Source organism: Macaca fascicularis, chromosome 3 (genome assembly GCF_037993035.2).
Source record: "Macaca fascicularis isolate 582-1 chromosome 3, T2T-MFA8v1.1".
Taxonomy (NCBI): Eukaryota; Metazoa; Chordata; class Mammalia; order Primates; family Cercopithecidae; genus Macaca; species Macaca fascicularis.
In genome coordinates, this window is record NC_088377.1 from 45,914,193 (window position 1) to 45,929,483 (window position 15,291).

At 48.7% G+C, this 15,291-nt stretch overlaps 1 protein-coding gene across 3 annotated transcripts in view; it reads left to right on the forward strand.

Moving 5' to 3' along the window:
* The first annotated feature begins 2,508 nt into the window (after nt 1-2,508).
* DAGLB (diacylglycerol lipase beta) overlaps nt 2,509-15,291 on the forward strand; it is a 42,112-nt gene continuing 29,329 nt past the window's right edge. For all 3 annotated transcript variants that reach the window (XM_045387883.3, XM_074034412.1, XM_045387884.3), the window contains exons 1-3: nt 2,509-2,706; nt 4,016-4,167; nt 14,914-15,085. In XM_045387883.3, the coding sequence (XP_045243818.2) occupies nt 2,612-2,706; nt 4,016-4,167; nt 14,914-15,085 (419 nt within the window). In that variant the 5' untranslated portion in view covers nt 2,509-2,611. The remainder of the gene's footprint in view (nt 2,707-4,015; nt 4,168-14,913; nt 15,086-15,291) is intronic.

Here is a 15,291-nt window from a genome sequence, read left to right on the forward strand (position 1 = left end):
AACCGCATTCTTTCTGCTTAATAAACACCCTGATTGAGGGGTCTCTTGAGCTGTGTGGTCTCTTAAGCCTCGCGTCAATCAATCTGTGCTTTTTACTCCATTTGTTTGTCTTTTGTTGGTTCGTTTTATTTTTTTTGTTGTTGCTTTGTGGGTTTTTTGTTGCAATTTTTATTTATTCATTATTGTTGAGATGAAGTTTTGCTCTTGTTGCCCAGGCTGGAGTGCAGTGGTGTGATCTTGGGTCACTGCAACCTCCATCTCCCGGGATGGAGCGATTCTCCAGCCTCAGACTCCTGAGTAGCTGGGATTACAGGCATGTGCTACCACATCCAGCTAATCTTTAGGAGAGACAGGGTTTCGCCATGTTGGCCAGACTGGTCTTTAACTCCTGACTTCAGGTGATCCTCCTGCCTTGGCCTCCCAAAGTGCTGGGATTACAGGCGTGAGCCGCTGCGCCTGGCCTAATTTTTGTATTTTCAGTAGAGACAGGGTTTCGCCATGTTGGCCAGGCTGGTCTTGAACCCCTGAGCTCAGGTGATCCAACCGCCTCGGCCTCCCAAAGTGCTGAGATTACAGGCGTGAGTCACCGCGCCCCGCCCCTTGTGTTGCAATTCTGGGTTCAACGCGCCAAGCACCTGACCAACTCACAGCCAAGACTTTCCATCTGGTAACAGAAATACCTGCAGGAGGACTATTCCTGGCAGAGGAAACACAGAATGTAGAACCTCTGGAGCAAGAATGACCCTGATGTCTTTTCAGAGGGGGAAAAGGTGGCAGGCAGTGGGGTGGGTGATGGAGGCAGAGTAGTAACTGGGGAGACAGATAAATGAGCCCTTAGAAAGTTTTCATGTGTGACTACCAGGGAAAGGCCTTTGCCAGGGGCTGGAGTGTAATTTTTTTTTTGAGACGGAGTCTTGCTCTGTTGCCAGGCTGGAGTGCAGGGCGTGATCTTGGCTCACTGCAACCTCCACCTTCCAGGTTCAAGCGATTCCCCTGCCTCAGCCTCCCAAGTAGCTGGGACTACAGGTGTGCACCACCATACCCGGCTAATTTTTTTTTAATTTTAGTAGAGACGGGGTTTCACCATGTTGGCTAAGATGGTCTTGGTCTCCTGACCTCGTGATCTGCCCGCCTTAACCTCCCAGAGTGTTGGGATTACAGCCGTGAGCCACTGTGCCTGGCCTGGAGTGTATATTTATGTACAAAGTGCAGCCTTGCAAAGTCCCGGGCAGGGGGCAGGCTTTATCCGAAGGCTCACCAAGCCACCCTGGCTGCTGAAGAGGGCACAGCAGAATGAGAAAGCACAGTGGGGTGATGAGCCCAGGCAGGAGATGAAGGTGGCTCAGACCAGGGTGGGACGGTGGGGTAACTGAGAAGCACTCAGACCCCACCCCGCCAGCTGCAGGGTGGTTTCAGACCCTGAACTGGAGGGGTTCCTAACGCGGGGCTCCTCACAGCAAGGGGCACAGATGGAAGCAATGTTGTCCCATGCTTGCAAGTCTCACAGACCGGTGTATGAGTCCCACACCTGCCATAGACAGCGTGGGTCTCTGGGCTAGCTAATTCCTCCCGGCCTGAGGAGTCCCTCCTTATAAAATGAAAATTTTGGTCGGGTGTGGTGGCTCATGCCTGTAATACCAGCACTTTGGGAGGCTGAGGTGGGAGGACGGTTTGAGACGGGGAGTTTGAGACCAGCCTGGGCAACAGAGTGAGACTCCCATCTCTACAAAACAGGAAAATTTTAAAAAATAGTTAGCCAGGCGTGTGGTATGTGCCTTTGGTCTCAGCTACTCAGAAGGTTGAGGTAGAAGAGTCGCTGTCGCTGGAGTCCGAGAACTCAAGGTGGCATTCAGGAGTTCAAGGCTGCAGTGAGTCATGATTGCGCCACTGCACTCCAGCCTGAATGACAGAGCCATACGCTGTCTTAAACAAACAAACAAACAAACAAACAGGGCCGGGCGCGGTGGCTCACGCCTGTAATTCTAGTACTCTGGGAGGGCGAGGCGGGCGGATCACTTGAGGTCTGGGGTTCGAGACCAGCCTGGCCAACATGGTGAAACTTCGTCTCTACTAAAGATCCAAAAATTAACCGAGGTGGCGCCCTGCTGTAATCGTAGTTACGCGGAAGCCTGAGGCAGGTGAATCGCGTGAGCCCGGGAGGCGGAGGATGCAGTGAGCCATCACACCCACTGTACTCCAGCCCGGGAAACGAAGCGAGACTCGGTCTCAAAAAAATTAAAAAAACAAAAAACCAGCAAAAAAATTACCAAAAGGAAAAGGAAATATGACCAGAACGGATATTACTGCACTTTTCACGAGAAAGAAAAAGGAAATACCAGAACGGATTTCACCGACGGGAAGACCTGCAATCGACTCAGTCACGGGCCTCCGGATTAGCATTTCTGCGCAGGCGCAGAAAGCTTCGGGGGGGGGGGGGAAGCGGCGGCGTGGGGCTCAGTGCGCGTGCGCCGGTCTCGGCCTCAAAGTGGGCATGCGCAGGGCCCCGCCCTCGCTGCGTCTGCGCTTGAGCGCCGACGATTTGGTGGCGGCGTCCGGGGGGCTCTTCTCTGCGCGCGGGGTCTGTCTGAGTGCGGGCGACAGGACCTTTGCCATGCCGGGGATGGTACTCTTCGGCCGGCGCTGGGCCATCGCCAGCGACGACTTGGTCTTCCCAGGTTTCTTCGAGCTGGTCGTGCGAGTGCTATGGTAAGGACGACGGCTATGGGGGCGGTGGAGCGCACCGGGGAGGGAGCGGGGGGCGAGCTGTCCCTGAGACGGTGACAGAAGTGGCTTCCCAAGCACTGTCGCGGTCCCAGCGCTGGCCACGCATCCTCTTATCGAGTTCTCACCACCGCCCGAAGAGGTGGGCAGTGGTGCTGTGTCCATTTGACGGATGACAAACCGAAGCCCCCAGAGTGTGTGGGCTGGACCCGGGGTCACACAGGGGGCCTGGAAGTCCACGCGTCAGGACACGAGCACCCCTCTGTGTGCAGCGTCGAGACCTGGCCCTGGGGAGCCTCGAGGGTGTCACCGCCGGCAAAAGCCTTGGCCTCGAGGTCTTCTTTCTCGAGGCGGGAGCAGCCACTTGTGCCCTTTCTTCCCTTTGTACGGAGCACTTGAATCTACAACATGAAGGATAGGAAAAAATACAGAGCCGGTTGTGGCTGCCTTTCGTGAGAAGCAGACAGGCTCAATATACAACGCTGTTGTCTTTCAAAGTGTGGAATCAGTGGGAAGTGGCTTTGGTACCTGAAGTCTGTTCCCAGAGGATCTGTGCAGGGCATGAATCATTGTTATGAAAAAGTAGATTCTTGGCCGGGGGCCGTGGCTCACGCCTGTTGGCACACTGAGAAGCTGAGATGGGAGGATTGCTTGAGGGCAGGAGTTGGAGACCAACTTGCGCAACATAGTGAGACCCCTTTTCTTTTTATGTTTTTGAGACGGGGTCTCACTCTACTATCCAGACGGTAGTGCAGTGGTACGATCACCACTCACTGCAGACTCAACCTCCTGGTCTCAAGCGATCTTCCCACTTCAGCCTCCCAAGTAGCTGGGACCACAGACTGGTGCCACCACACCCAGCTAACTTTTTCTATTTTTTGTAGGGATGGGATCTCCCTGTGTTGCCCAGGCTGGTCTCCAACTCCTTTGCTCTAGTGATCCTCCTTCCTTGGCCTCCCAAAGTGCTGGGATTACAGACATGAGCCACTGTGCTGGGCCTAGATCTTTTATTGTTGGCAATTATATTCCAGGACAGGTGCAGTGCCTCATGCCTGTAGTCCCAGCACTTTGGGAGGCCAAGGCAGGAAGATCACTTGAAACCAGGAGTTCAAGACCAGTCTGGGCAACATAGCAAGACCCTGTCTCTACAAAAAGAAAAAAGAAAATTATATTCCAAAGTGAACCTTGCCTTGTTTTGGAAAATATTAACTCCTTTTATTTCTTTGTATCATGTTTTACACAGCAGCTGCTTGGATTTCATTTCTGACCCTTCCCTTTTTTTTCTTTTTGCCAGGTGGATTGGCATTCTGACGTTGTATCTCATGCACAGAGGGAAGCTGGACTGTGCTGGCGGAGCCCTGCTCAGCAGTTACTTGATCGTCCTCATGATTCTCCTGGCAGTTGTCATATGTACTGTGTCAGCCATCATGTGTGTCAGCATGAGAGGTAAAAAGTAGCCTTTTCTGTTTGATACCTATTTTTTATGTTAATAGCTTTATTGAGATATAATTCACATACCATACAACTCACTTATGTAAACTTTCCAGTTCAGCAGTTTTTAATATAATCACAGAGTTGTGCAGCCATCACCACAATCAAGTTTATAACATTTTCTTCATTCCTAAAAGAAATCCTGTACCAGGCGGGACACGGTGGCTCACACCTGTAATCCCAGCACTTTGGGAGGCTGAGGTGGGTGAATCACTTGAGGCCAGGAGCGTGGCCAACACAGTGAAACCTCATCTCTACTAAAAATAGAGAAAATTATGTTGGCGCATGCTTGTAATCCTAGCTGCTAGGGAACTGAGATCGTGCCACCGTACTCCAGCCTGGGTGACAGAGTGAGACTCTGTCTCAAAAAAAAATTAAAAAAAGAAAGAGGCCGGGCGCGGTGGCTCAAGCCTGTAATCCCAGCACTCTGGGAGGCCGAGGCGGGCGGATCACGAGGTCAGGAGATCGAGACCATCCTGGCTAACACGGTGAAACCCCGTCTCTACTAAAAAAAAAAATACAAAAAACTAGCCGGGCGAGGTGGCGGGCGCCTGTAGTCCCAGCTATTCGGGAGGCTGAGGCAGGAGAATGGCGTAAACCCGGGAGGCGGAGCTTGCAGTGAGCTGAGATCCGGCCACTGCACTCCAGCCCGGGCGACAGAGCGAGACTCCGTCTCAAAAAAAAAAATAAATAAAAAATAAAATAAAAAAAGAAAGAAAGAGATCCCGTACCTATTGGCAGTTACTCCTCATTTTCCCCAAACTCTTCCAGCCCTAAGCATTCACTAATTTGCTTTCTGTCTGTGTACATTTGCCTGTTGTGGACATCATATAAGTGGAATTCATTCACTGTGTGGCTTTTTGGTCTGGTTTCTTAAACTTAGCATAATGTCTTCAAGGTTCATCCCTATTTTAGCATGTATCAGTACTTCATTTTTATGGCTGACTAATAGAGCATCGAATGAATGGACCACATTTTATCCATTTGCTAGTTGGTAGGCATTTGGATTGTTTCCATTTTTCACCTATTATGAATAATGCAGCTATGAACATTTGCATACAAGTGTTTATACAGACATGTTTTCATTTCTCTTGAGTATGTACCTAGGAGTGGAATTGCTGGATCATGTGGTAATGCTCTGTGAAACCTTTTGAGGAACTGCCAGACTTTTCCGAGCAGCTGTACCATGTTACATTCCCACCAGCAGTGTATAAGGGTTCTAATTGCTCAACACTGTTATTATATGACTTGTTAATTATAGCCATCCTAGTGAATGTGAAGTGGTAGCTCATGATTTTGTTTTGTTTTGTTTTTTGAGACGGAGTCACACTCTGTCGCCCAGGCTGGAGTGCCATGGTGTGATCTCGGCTCACTGCAACCTCCCCCTCCCGGGTTCAAGTGATTCTCCTGCCTGAGCCTCCTGAGTAGCGGGGGCTACAGGCCATTTGTTTTTTATCTCACGGCTTTGAACATTTCTTTGATGACTGATGATGTTGAACATCCTTTCATTTGCTTATTGCCCATTCGCATATCATTTTTGTGGAAAAGTCTGTTCAGATCTATTGCCCAATTTTAGACTAGGCTATTTATCCTTTTATTTTTTATTTTTATTTTTTTGAAATAGAGTCTCCCTCTGTTGCACAGGCTGGAGTGCAGTGGCACACTCTGCTCACTCCAGCCTCCGTCTCCTGGGTTCAAATGATTCTCGTGCCTCAGCCTCCCATGTAGCTAGGATTACAGGCGCCTGCTATCACACCTGGCTAATTTTTGTATTTTGAGTAGAGATGGGGTTTTACCATGTTGGTCAGGCTTGTCTCGATCTCCTGACCTCAAGTGATCCACCTGCCTTGGCCTCCCAAAGTGCTGGGATTACAAATGAGTCACCATGACTGGCCCCTTTTATTTTTACATTGTGAGGGTTACAACTATTTTGTTGTTAGAGACAGTGTCTTGCTCTATTGCCCAGGCTAGAGTGCAGTGGCACAGTCATAGCTCACTGCAGCCTCAAATACCTGGGCTCAAGCAATCCTCTCATCTCAACCCCCAAGTAGCTGAAACTACAGGCACGTGCCACCATACCTGGCTAATTTTTTTTATTTTTATTTTTTGTAGAGACAGGGTCTTGCTGTATAGCTCAGACTGATCTCGAACTCCTGGGCTCTGGTAATCCTCTCATCTTGGCCTCCCAAAATGCTAGGATTACAGGGGTGAACCACCACATCTGATCAGCTATTCTTCATATATATATATATATATATATTTTTTTTTTTTTTTTTTTTTTTTTTTTGAGACAGAGTCTCGCTCTGTCACCCAGGCTGGAGTGCAGCGGCCAGATCGCAGCTCACTGCAAGCTCCGCCTCCCGGGTTTCCGCCATTCTCCTGCCTCAGCCTCCCGAGTAGCTGGGACTACAGGCGCTCGCCACCTCGCCCGGCTAGTTTTTTTGTATTTTTTTAGTAGAGACGGGGTTTCACCGTATTAGCCAGGATAGTCTCGATCTCCTGACCTTGTGATCCGCCCGTCTCGGCCTCCCAAAGTGCTGGGATTACAGGTTTGAGCCACCGCGCCCGGCCTCTTCATATATTTTTATATGTGTTACGGTTTTCTGTAGATAACCATTTATCTGAGAATGTCTCCAGAAGTGTTGGAAACCTTCCCTGTTGGATTCCTCTGCTTCACAGGGTGATGTGAGCACTGTGGTGACTAATGAAGGAATGCATTCATAGAAACGATTCATCGGTCAGAGGCAGGGCTGTGTGGCATGCCACCATCTGCCATGTTTTAGTCTTTTGTCACTGCTTGAATTGAGATGGACGAGGTATGCATATCAGATGTACGCTGGAGGTGGAGGTACACTGGGAGGCGCTGGTGATACAGTGAGTGATGGCATCAAGATCTTGATGGTTTGGAATAAAGGACTGAAATGTAAAAGGTGTTAGCTCATAGGAGAAATGTAGAGGGTAGAAATGTCAGCAGTAACATCTTTCATGAGAAAAAGACCTTAGGGTTTGGGATGAAAAGCAAGAGTGGCATGTGCCTGCTTACCACAATAACATAGAAAATGGAGCTCTGGCCAGGCGCGGTGGCTCAAGCCTGTAATTCCAGCACTTTGGGAGGCTGAGATGGGTGGATCACGAGGTCAGGAGATCAAGACCATCCTGGCTAACACGGTGAAACCCCGTCTCTACTAAAAAATACAAAATATTAGCCGGGCGTGGTGGCGGGCGCCTGTAGTCCCAGCTACTCGGGAGGCTGAGAGAGGAGAATGGCGTGAACCCGGGAGTTGGAGCTTGCAGTGAGCTGAGATCTGGCCACTGCACTCCAGCCTGGGCGACAGAGCGAGACTCCGTCTCAAAAAAAAAAAAAAAAAAAGAAAATGGAGCTCTGTGCCGGGCGCGGTGGCTCACGCCTGTAATCCCAGCACTTTGGGAGGCCGAGGCAGGTGGATCACGAGGTCAGGAGATCGAGACCATCCTGGCTAACACGGTGAAACCCCGTCTCTACTAAAAATGCAAAAAATTAGCTGGGTGAGGTGGCGGGTGCCTGTAGTCCCGGCTACTCGGGAGGCTGAGGCAGGAGAATGGCGTGAACCTGGGAGGCAGAGCTTGCAGTGAGCCGAGGTCACGCCACTGTACTCCAGCCTGGGCAATAGAGCGAGACTCAGTCTCAAAAAAAAAAAAAAAACGGAGCTCTGTGTATTTTATTTTATTTTTTTCTTATGAGACAGAGTTTCGCCCTTGTTGCCCATGGCTTGACTGCAATGGCATAATCTCAGCTCACTGCAACCTCTGCCTCCCAGGTTCAAACAATTCTGCCTCAGCCTCCCAAGTAGCTGAGATTACAGGCACATGCCACCACACCTAGCTAATGTTTTTGTTTTTTTTGTTTTTTGTTTTTTGAGACGGAGTCTGGCTCTGTCACCCAGGCTGGAGTGCAGTGGCGCGATCTCGGCTCACTGCAAGCTCCGCCTCCCGGGTTTACGCCATTCTCCTGCCTCAGCCTCCTGAGTAGCTGGGACTACAGGCGCCCGCCACCTCGCCCGGCTAGTTTTTTGTATTTTTTAGTAGAGACGGGGTTTCACCGTGTTAGCCAGGATGGTCTCGATCTCTTGACCTCGTGATCCGCCCGTCTCGGCCTCCCAAAGTGCTGGGATTACAGGCTTGAGCCACCGCGCCCGGCCATTTTTTTGTATTTTTAGTAGAGGCAAAGTTTCACCATGTTGGCCAGGCTGGTCTTGAACTCCTAACCTCAGGGGATCCGCCCACCTCGTCCTCTCAAAGTGCTGGGATTACAGGTGTGAGCCACCGCACCCGGCTAGCTCTGTGTATTTTAGTATGCCTCTAGAAACATCCATGCAAGGAGACTGGACTGATGGAGGCTCCACATTTGTGTTGGCCCCCAAGTGTAGGCTGTCATTGGTGCCAGATGCTTAAGGAAAGAAAGAAACCATGTGTACAGTGTGGCTTCAGCACTGGGAAGCTTCTTATTGAAGGTGAAGTATTGAGACTGATGTCATTTCAGATACAGCATTATCTAACTTATTTGCCGTTTTTTGTTCATCTCACATTCTGGTTAGCCACTGAGTTTGTGGCTGTCATAGCAGGATCAGATTGGAAGCACTCAGAGTACTTTTTTTTTTTTCCTTACGCGTTTGTTTGTCTTGAGATATTTTTGGTGTTGGGGTGCCTTTACATCCCTGTGAGGGATGCTCATATTCACTCAGTCCCCTCCTCCTGGACACTTGTACAATGCCTGCATCATCATGTACTTGTGGTCAGAGCCCAGAAATCATCTGTGGGTTGTCGGGCTGTCGTGGGTTGTCTGTCCCACAGCCTCCTCCAAACAGAACCTCATTTTGTTTTGCCCCTTATCCCCACATACCAAGTATGCGTCAGAGAAGCAGACCCTAGGCCCGGCTCACATAGCGGTGATCGGTTCAGGAACAGACACATGACCCAGTTTGGCCCAGTGACAGTCAGGGAGAGTTTGGTGGAAGGTTCTGGGGAAATGCTTCCTTGCCCCTCTAGGAAGGATCCAAAAGCCATTTATCATCGCTGTCCTTCTGGCTGAAGCTGCATCTCCACTCACAGCCCAAGGTGAGCTGACATATAGAACAGGGGAGAGCTGGGAGAAGCACAGGGAGGTGGAGCCGGGTCTCGGTCAGGGCAGCCCTGACGCCGTCCTGCTTCTGCCCTCAGTCCCTCGAGTCAGTGTGGCCCTTCCTGCTTTTCAGCCAGTTTGAGTTGAATTTTCTGTAACTTGTGGCTAGAGATATCCCAACCAAACTGAAAACAGTATTTTACAAAAACATATTTGTTTGTCAGTTTGTTACACATAACAACATATGCCTTATTAAAAATATATATTTAAAAAATTAGCCGAGCGTGGTGGCGGGTGCCTGTAGTCCCAGCTGCTGGGGAGGCAGAGGCAGGAGAATGGCGTGAACCCGGGAGGCGGAGCTTGCAGTGAGCCGAGATCGCACCACTGTACTCCAGCCTGGGCGACAGAGCGAGACTGCGTCTCAAAAAAAAAAAAATTGTATTGAAGGCCAGGTGCCGTGGCTCACACCTGTAATCCCAGCACTTTGGGAGGCTGAGGTGGGTGGGTCACAAGGTCAGGAGATTGAGACCATCCTGGCTAACACGGTGAAACCCCACCTCTAGTAAAAATACAAAAAAGTAGCCAGGCAGGGTGGCACGCACCTGTAATCCCAGCTGCTCGGTAGGCTGAGGCAGGAGAATCACTTGAACCCGGGAGGCTGAGGTTGCAGTGAGCCAAGATCGCGCCATTGCACTCCAGCCTGGCCGACAGAGAAGACTCTGTCTCAAAAAAAAAAAAAAAAAATGTTTGTTTAATTGTCAGTTTGTTACATATAATATCATATACCTTATTAAAAATATGTATTGAAGGCCGGGAGCGTTGGCTCACACCTGTAATCCCAGCACTTTGGGAAGCCGAGGCAGGGGGATCACGAGGTCTGGAGTTCGAGACCAGCCTTGCCAACATGGTGAAACCTCATCTCTACTAAAAATATAAAAAATTAGCTGGGCGTGGTGGCAGACGCCTGTAATCCCAGCTACTTGGGAGGCTGAGGCAGGAGGATCGCCTGAACCTGGGAGGTGGAGGTTGCAGTGAGCCAAGATGGTGCCACTGCACTCCAGCCTGGGCAACAGAGCAAGACTCTGTCTCCAAAAAAAAAAAAAAATTATTGAACAGAATATACCTACTAACTGTATAGGTATTTTGCGGATGAATACCAAAAGGAAAGGTTAAAAGACAAATGAGGAAAAAATATTTGTAACACATGAGACAAAGAGGCAGTCCCCTTAGTAATAAGGGCTTCTATAATTAAAAAAAAAAAAAAATTGGCTGGGCACGGTGGCTCACACTCGTAATCGGAGCACTTTGGGAGGCTGAGGCTGGTGGATCACTTGAGGTCAGGAGTTCAAGACCAGCCTGGCCAACATGGCGAAACCCTGTCTCTACTAAAAATACAAAAATCAGCTGGGCGTGGTGGCGGGTGCCTGTAGTCCAGCTACTCGGGAGACTGAGGTAGGAGCATCGCTTGAACCCAGGAGGCAAAGGTTGCAGTGAGCCGAGATAGCACCATTGCACTCCAGCCTGGGTGACAAGAGCGAAACTCCTTCCCCTGTTCAAAAAAAAGAAAGAAAAAGAAAAAACCAATGGTCAGTAGAAAAATGGGCAAAGAACATGAACAGTAAAGGAAATATAAATGATTTTTATTTATTTTTATTTATTTAGAGACGGAATCTCACTGTGTTGCCCAGGCGAGAGTGCAGTGGTGGGATCTCGGCTCACTGCAACCTCTGCCTCTCAGGTTCAAGCAGTTCTCCTTCCTCAGCCTCCCGATTAACTGGGATTACAGGCACACACCACCATGCCTGTCTAATTTTGTATTTTTTGTAGAAACCATGTTGACCAGCTGGTCTCGAACTTCCCACCATGGCCTTCCAAAGTGTTGGGATTACAGGCATGAGCCACTGTGCCTGGCCGACATAGCTAACTTCTGTTGTCCCTTTGGTTTCATAAATCAAGTCCCAATAGTCTGTCATCTGAGCTGAAAGAATGCTGCTTTAGCTTTTGGCTGATACTCGTCTCTAAAAGGAACATCACACGTTGTGGGGGGAACATTTGGAGCAGGTGGAATTCAGTCCTCTCCATCCAGAAGACGGATCCTCTTCTTCTGTTCTGTAGCTTCATTGGGGAAAACTGTTTTTTTTTTTTTTTGAGACAGAGTTTTGCTTCTGTTGCCCAGGCTGGAGTGCAATGGCGCCATCTCGGCTCCCTACAACCTCCGCCTTCCAGGTTCAAGTGATTCTCCTGCCTCAGCCTCCCAAGGAGCTGGGATTACAGGCATGTACCACCACACCCGGCTAATTTTTGTATTTTTAGTACAGATGGGGTTTTGCCATGTTGGCCAGGCTGGTCTCGAACTCCTGACCTCAGGTGATCCACCCGCCTCGCCCTCCCAAAGTGCTGGGATGGCATGAGCCACCGCACCCGGCCTAGTTTCAATTTTTTATTTGGAAACCTCCCACATGAAATCCTACTGTTGCACCTTGTGGGAGGTTTGATTAGGGGTGGTCCACCCTTATGACTACCATGTTTTGACAGAAGAACACTTTTGACATACAAGGTCTGCCTTGTACCATGTGTAGCTTTGATTGTGGGATGCCTCTTTGCACCTCCTCTGTGTGTGTATCCCAAGAGCTCATTGCTAAGCTGGGTCAGAGAAGGTTGCAGCAGTGGCTCTAGAAGTTGAGTGTACCGATTCTGGGACCTAGGCCTTCCTTTCATTGCTTTTCCGTAAGTGGCCGTGCCTGACGATGGATGATAGGGTTACTTAACCAAGATGGTGGTGAGGACATTACATTTAGGAATGCAGCTGTGCTCGTTGGTTATGGGACCAGCGACCTTAAGAAGCCTGCTGCAGCAACCATCTGTTTATCTTAAGGAAAAATAAAAGGGAAATTTTTTCTTTTTTCTTTTTGAGTTAGAGTCGCATTCTGTCACCCAGGCTGGAGTGCAGTGTCATGATCTTGGCTCACTGCAACCTCCGCATCCTGGGTTCAAGTGATTCTCTTGCCTCAGCCTCCTAAGTAGCTGGGACTACCTGAGCGCACCACCATGCCCGGCTAATTTTTTATATTTTAGTAGAGATGAGGTTTCACCATGTTAGCCGGGCTGGTCTCGAACTCCTGAGCTCAGGCAGTCCGTCCACCTTGGCCTCCCAAAGTGCTAGGATTATACACGTGAGCCACCACATCCGGCCAGAATTTTTTTCTAGGCAGGCAAAACTGTGTAAAGGAGATTTTCTCAGTATCATCATCATCATCATCATCATTATCATCACCGTCTTTTTAAAAAAATAATCAGAGATGAGGTTTCTCTGTGCTGCCCAGGGTGGTCTCTTTGGGCGGGAGGACTCCTCGGCTCAAGCAGTCCTCCCGCCTCAGCCATCCAATGTGCTGGGATCAGTATCTTATTTTCTGGGACCTTAATCATAGCAACTCCATCTCTTGATTCCTTGTCTGCGTATTTCATTAATGCGGTATCAACAGTTGCCATCACAGTTGGAGTTTCAGGTCCAGGTGCTGCTGACATTATGATGTGTCTGTTTTTAGAATCCCAGCCCTCCAGGAAGCAGTGTGTATGCAGATACTATTTCCTGTTTCTCTGGGGTGTTTGGCTATTGTTATAACAAGCTTCAAATATAAACTATGTTTTTTCTTTTTTTTAAACATACCTGCACCCATTCCCCCTCAGAGAGGTTAGTGTTACAATTATTTAGCTTATAAAATTTCATCTTTGTGCCAAAAATGAGGCTGTTAGTGCCTAATATTTATTTATTTTTGCATTTTTATGATTATTATTATACTTTTAAGTTCTGTGGTACATGTGCACAACGTGCAGGTTTGTTACGTGTGTATACATGTGCCATGTTGGTGTGCTGCACCCGTTAACTCGTCATTTATATTAGGTATATCTCCTAATGCTATCCCTCCCCCTCCTTCCACCCCCTGGCAGGCCCCGGTGTGTGATGTTCCCTACCCTGTGCCCATGTCTTCTTATTGTTCAATTCTCACCTATGAGTAAGAGCATGCGGTGTTTGGTTTTCTGTCCTTGCAATAGTTTGCTCAGAATGATGGTTTCCAGCTTCGTCCATGTCCCTGCAAAGGACATGAACTCATCCTTTTTTGTGTGTTAGTGCCTAATATTTTAAGATGTGACTATTTAAGTTATTCTAACAGAAGATAATTTTTGGAATGTGAAAGCTATTTCCTGGCAGGGTGCTATGGCTCATGCCTGTAATCCCAGGACCTTGCGAGGCCAAGGCGGGCAGATCACTTGAGGTCAGGAGTTCAAGACCAGCCTGGCCAACATGGTGAAACCCAGTCTCTACTAAAAATACAAAAATTAGCCAGGTATAATGCCTCTAATCGCAGCTACTAGGGAGGCTGAGGCAGGAGAATTGCTTGAACCTGGGAGGTGGAGGTTGTGGTAAGCTGAGATCGCACAACTGCACTCCAGCCTGGGCGACAGAGCAAGACTCCATCTGAAAAAACAGAAACAAAAATTAACCAAAAAACCCCCACAAAAAAACAACTGTCTATGGGACCATTAGGCCTAATTCAGTGTGGTGGTGTGCACCTGTAGTCCCAGCTACCCGAGAGGCTGAGGTGGGTGGATCACTTGAGCCTGAGAGGTTGAGGCTGCAGTGAGCCATGATTGTGCCACCACACTCCAGCCTGGGCAAGAGAGTGAGACCCTGTCTCCAAAAAACAAAAAAGGCGCTATTACGCTCTCTGAGCTTAAGTTTCCTCGTAGGTAAAATGAGATAATGACTAACCCAGTAACTGTGGGGATTAAAGAAGTATGCACATAAAGTGTTTTAGGATGGTGTCTAGAACAATATAGGTCTCAAAGGGATGTGGAGCTTATTTTCCTGGCTGTTAGAACTTGGATGACCATCTATCCCTGTTTGCCTGGGACAGTTCTGTTTTGTGCCTGTTGTCCCAGCATAATAATAATTATTTCTTAAAATTTATTTTTGTTTTTTGAGACAGAGTCTTGCTCTGTCACCCAGGCTAGATAGAGTGCAGTGGCACAATCTCAGCTCACTGCAACTTCCGCCTCCCGCGTTCAAGTGATTTTCCTTCCTCAGCCTCCCTCGAAAGTAGCTGGGATTACAGGCACCTGCCACCACGCCTCGCTAATTTTATTTTTAGTAGAGTTGAGGTTTCACCATGTTGGCCAGGCTGGTCTCGAGTTCCCGACCTCAGGTGATCCACCTGCCTTAGCCTCCTCCCAAAGTGCTGGGAGTACAGGTGTGAGCCACCACGCCCGGCCCCAGCATCATTATTAATAGTCCTCTTTTTTGCTCTCAGAAGTATACCAGTTTGGGCCATGATTATATCATCACCCCAGTTAGAACCCAGCAGTGTTCTGAATGCCTGGTAAATCTTAAAAAGGAGCCCAAGACTTTTGTCACGTTTCCTATCCTTACTTTCTCACTTGCTCTCTGACTTAGGTGCTGATTACCAGTTACAAGTAGAAAAAGTCAGGAGGCGGGTGTGTGCACAGTACAAATGTATGCTCTGCAAAAACTGTGTTTTTGCAAAAAGGAAGCTCTTCATCTCTGAAGAAGCAACCAAGCAGTCAGAACGTTTTTTGTATTTCAGGAACGATTTGTAACCCCGGACCTCGGAAGTCTATGTCTAAGCTGCTTTACATCCGCCTGGCGCTCTTTTTTCCAGAGATGGTCTGGGCCTCTCTGGGGGCCGCCTGGGTGGCAGACGGTGTTCAGTGCGACAGGACAGTTGTGAACGGCATCATCGCAACCGTCGTGGTCAGGTAAAGTCTCCCTTCTTCTCTTTGAGTTTCAGTGGATTTGACACATAGGTGAACAAACCCTTCTAACGTGACAGAGAGCCCGGCGTCCCTCGGACTTCCTGAAATAGTTAGAAATTGGAGTTAGTTTCTGCGTAACTCATGAAAATTTAGAGACACTGTTTACCCATGAAATACAACTCATCTTTCGTTATGCATGTATTGATGTA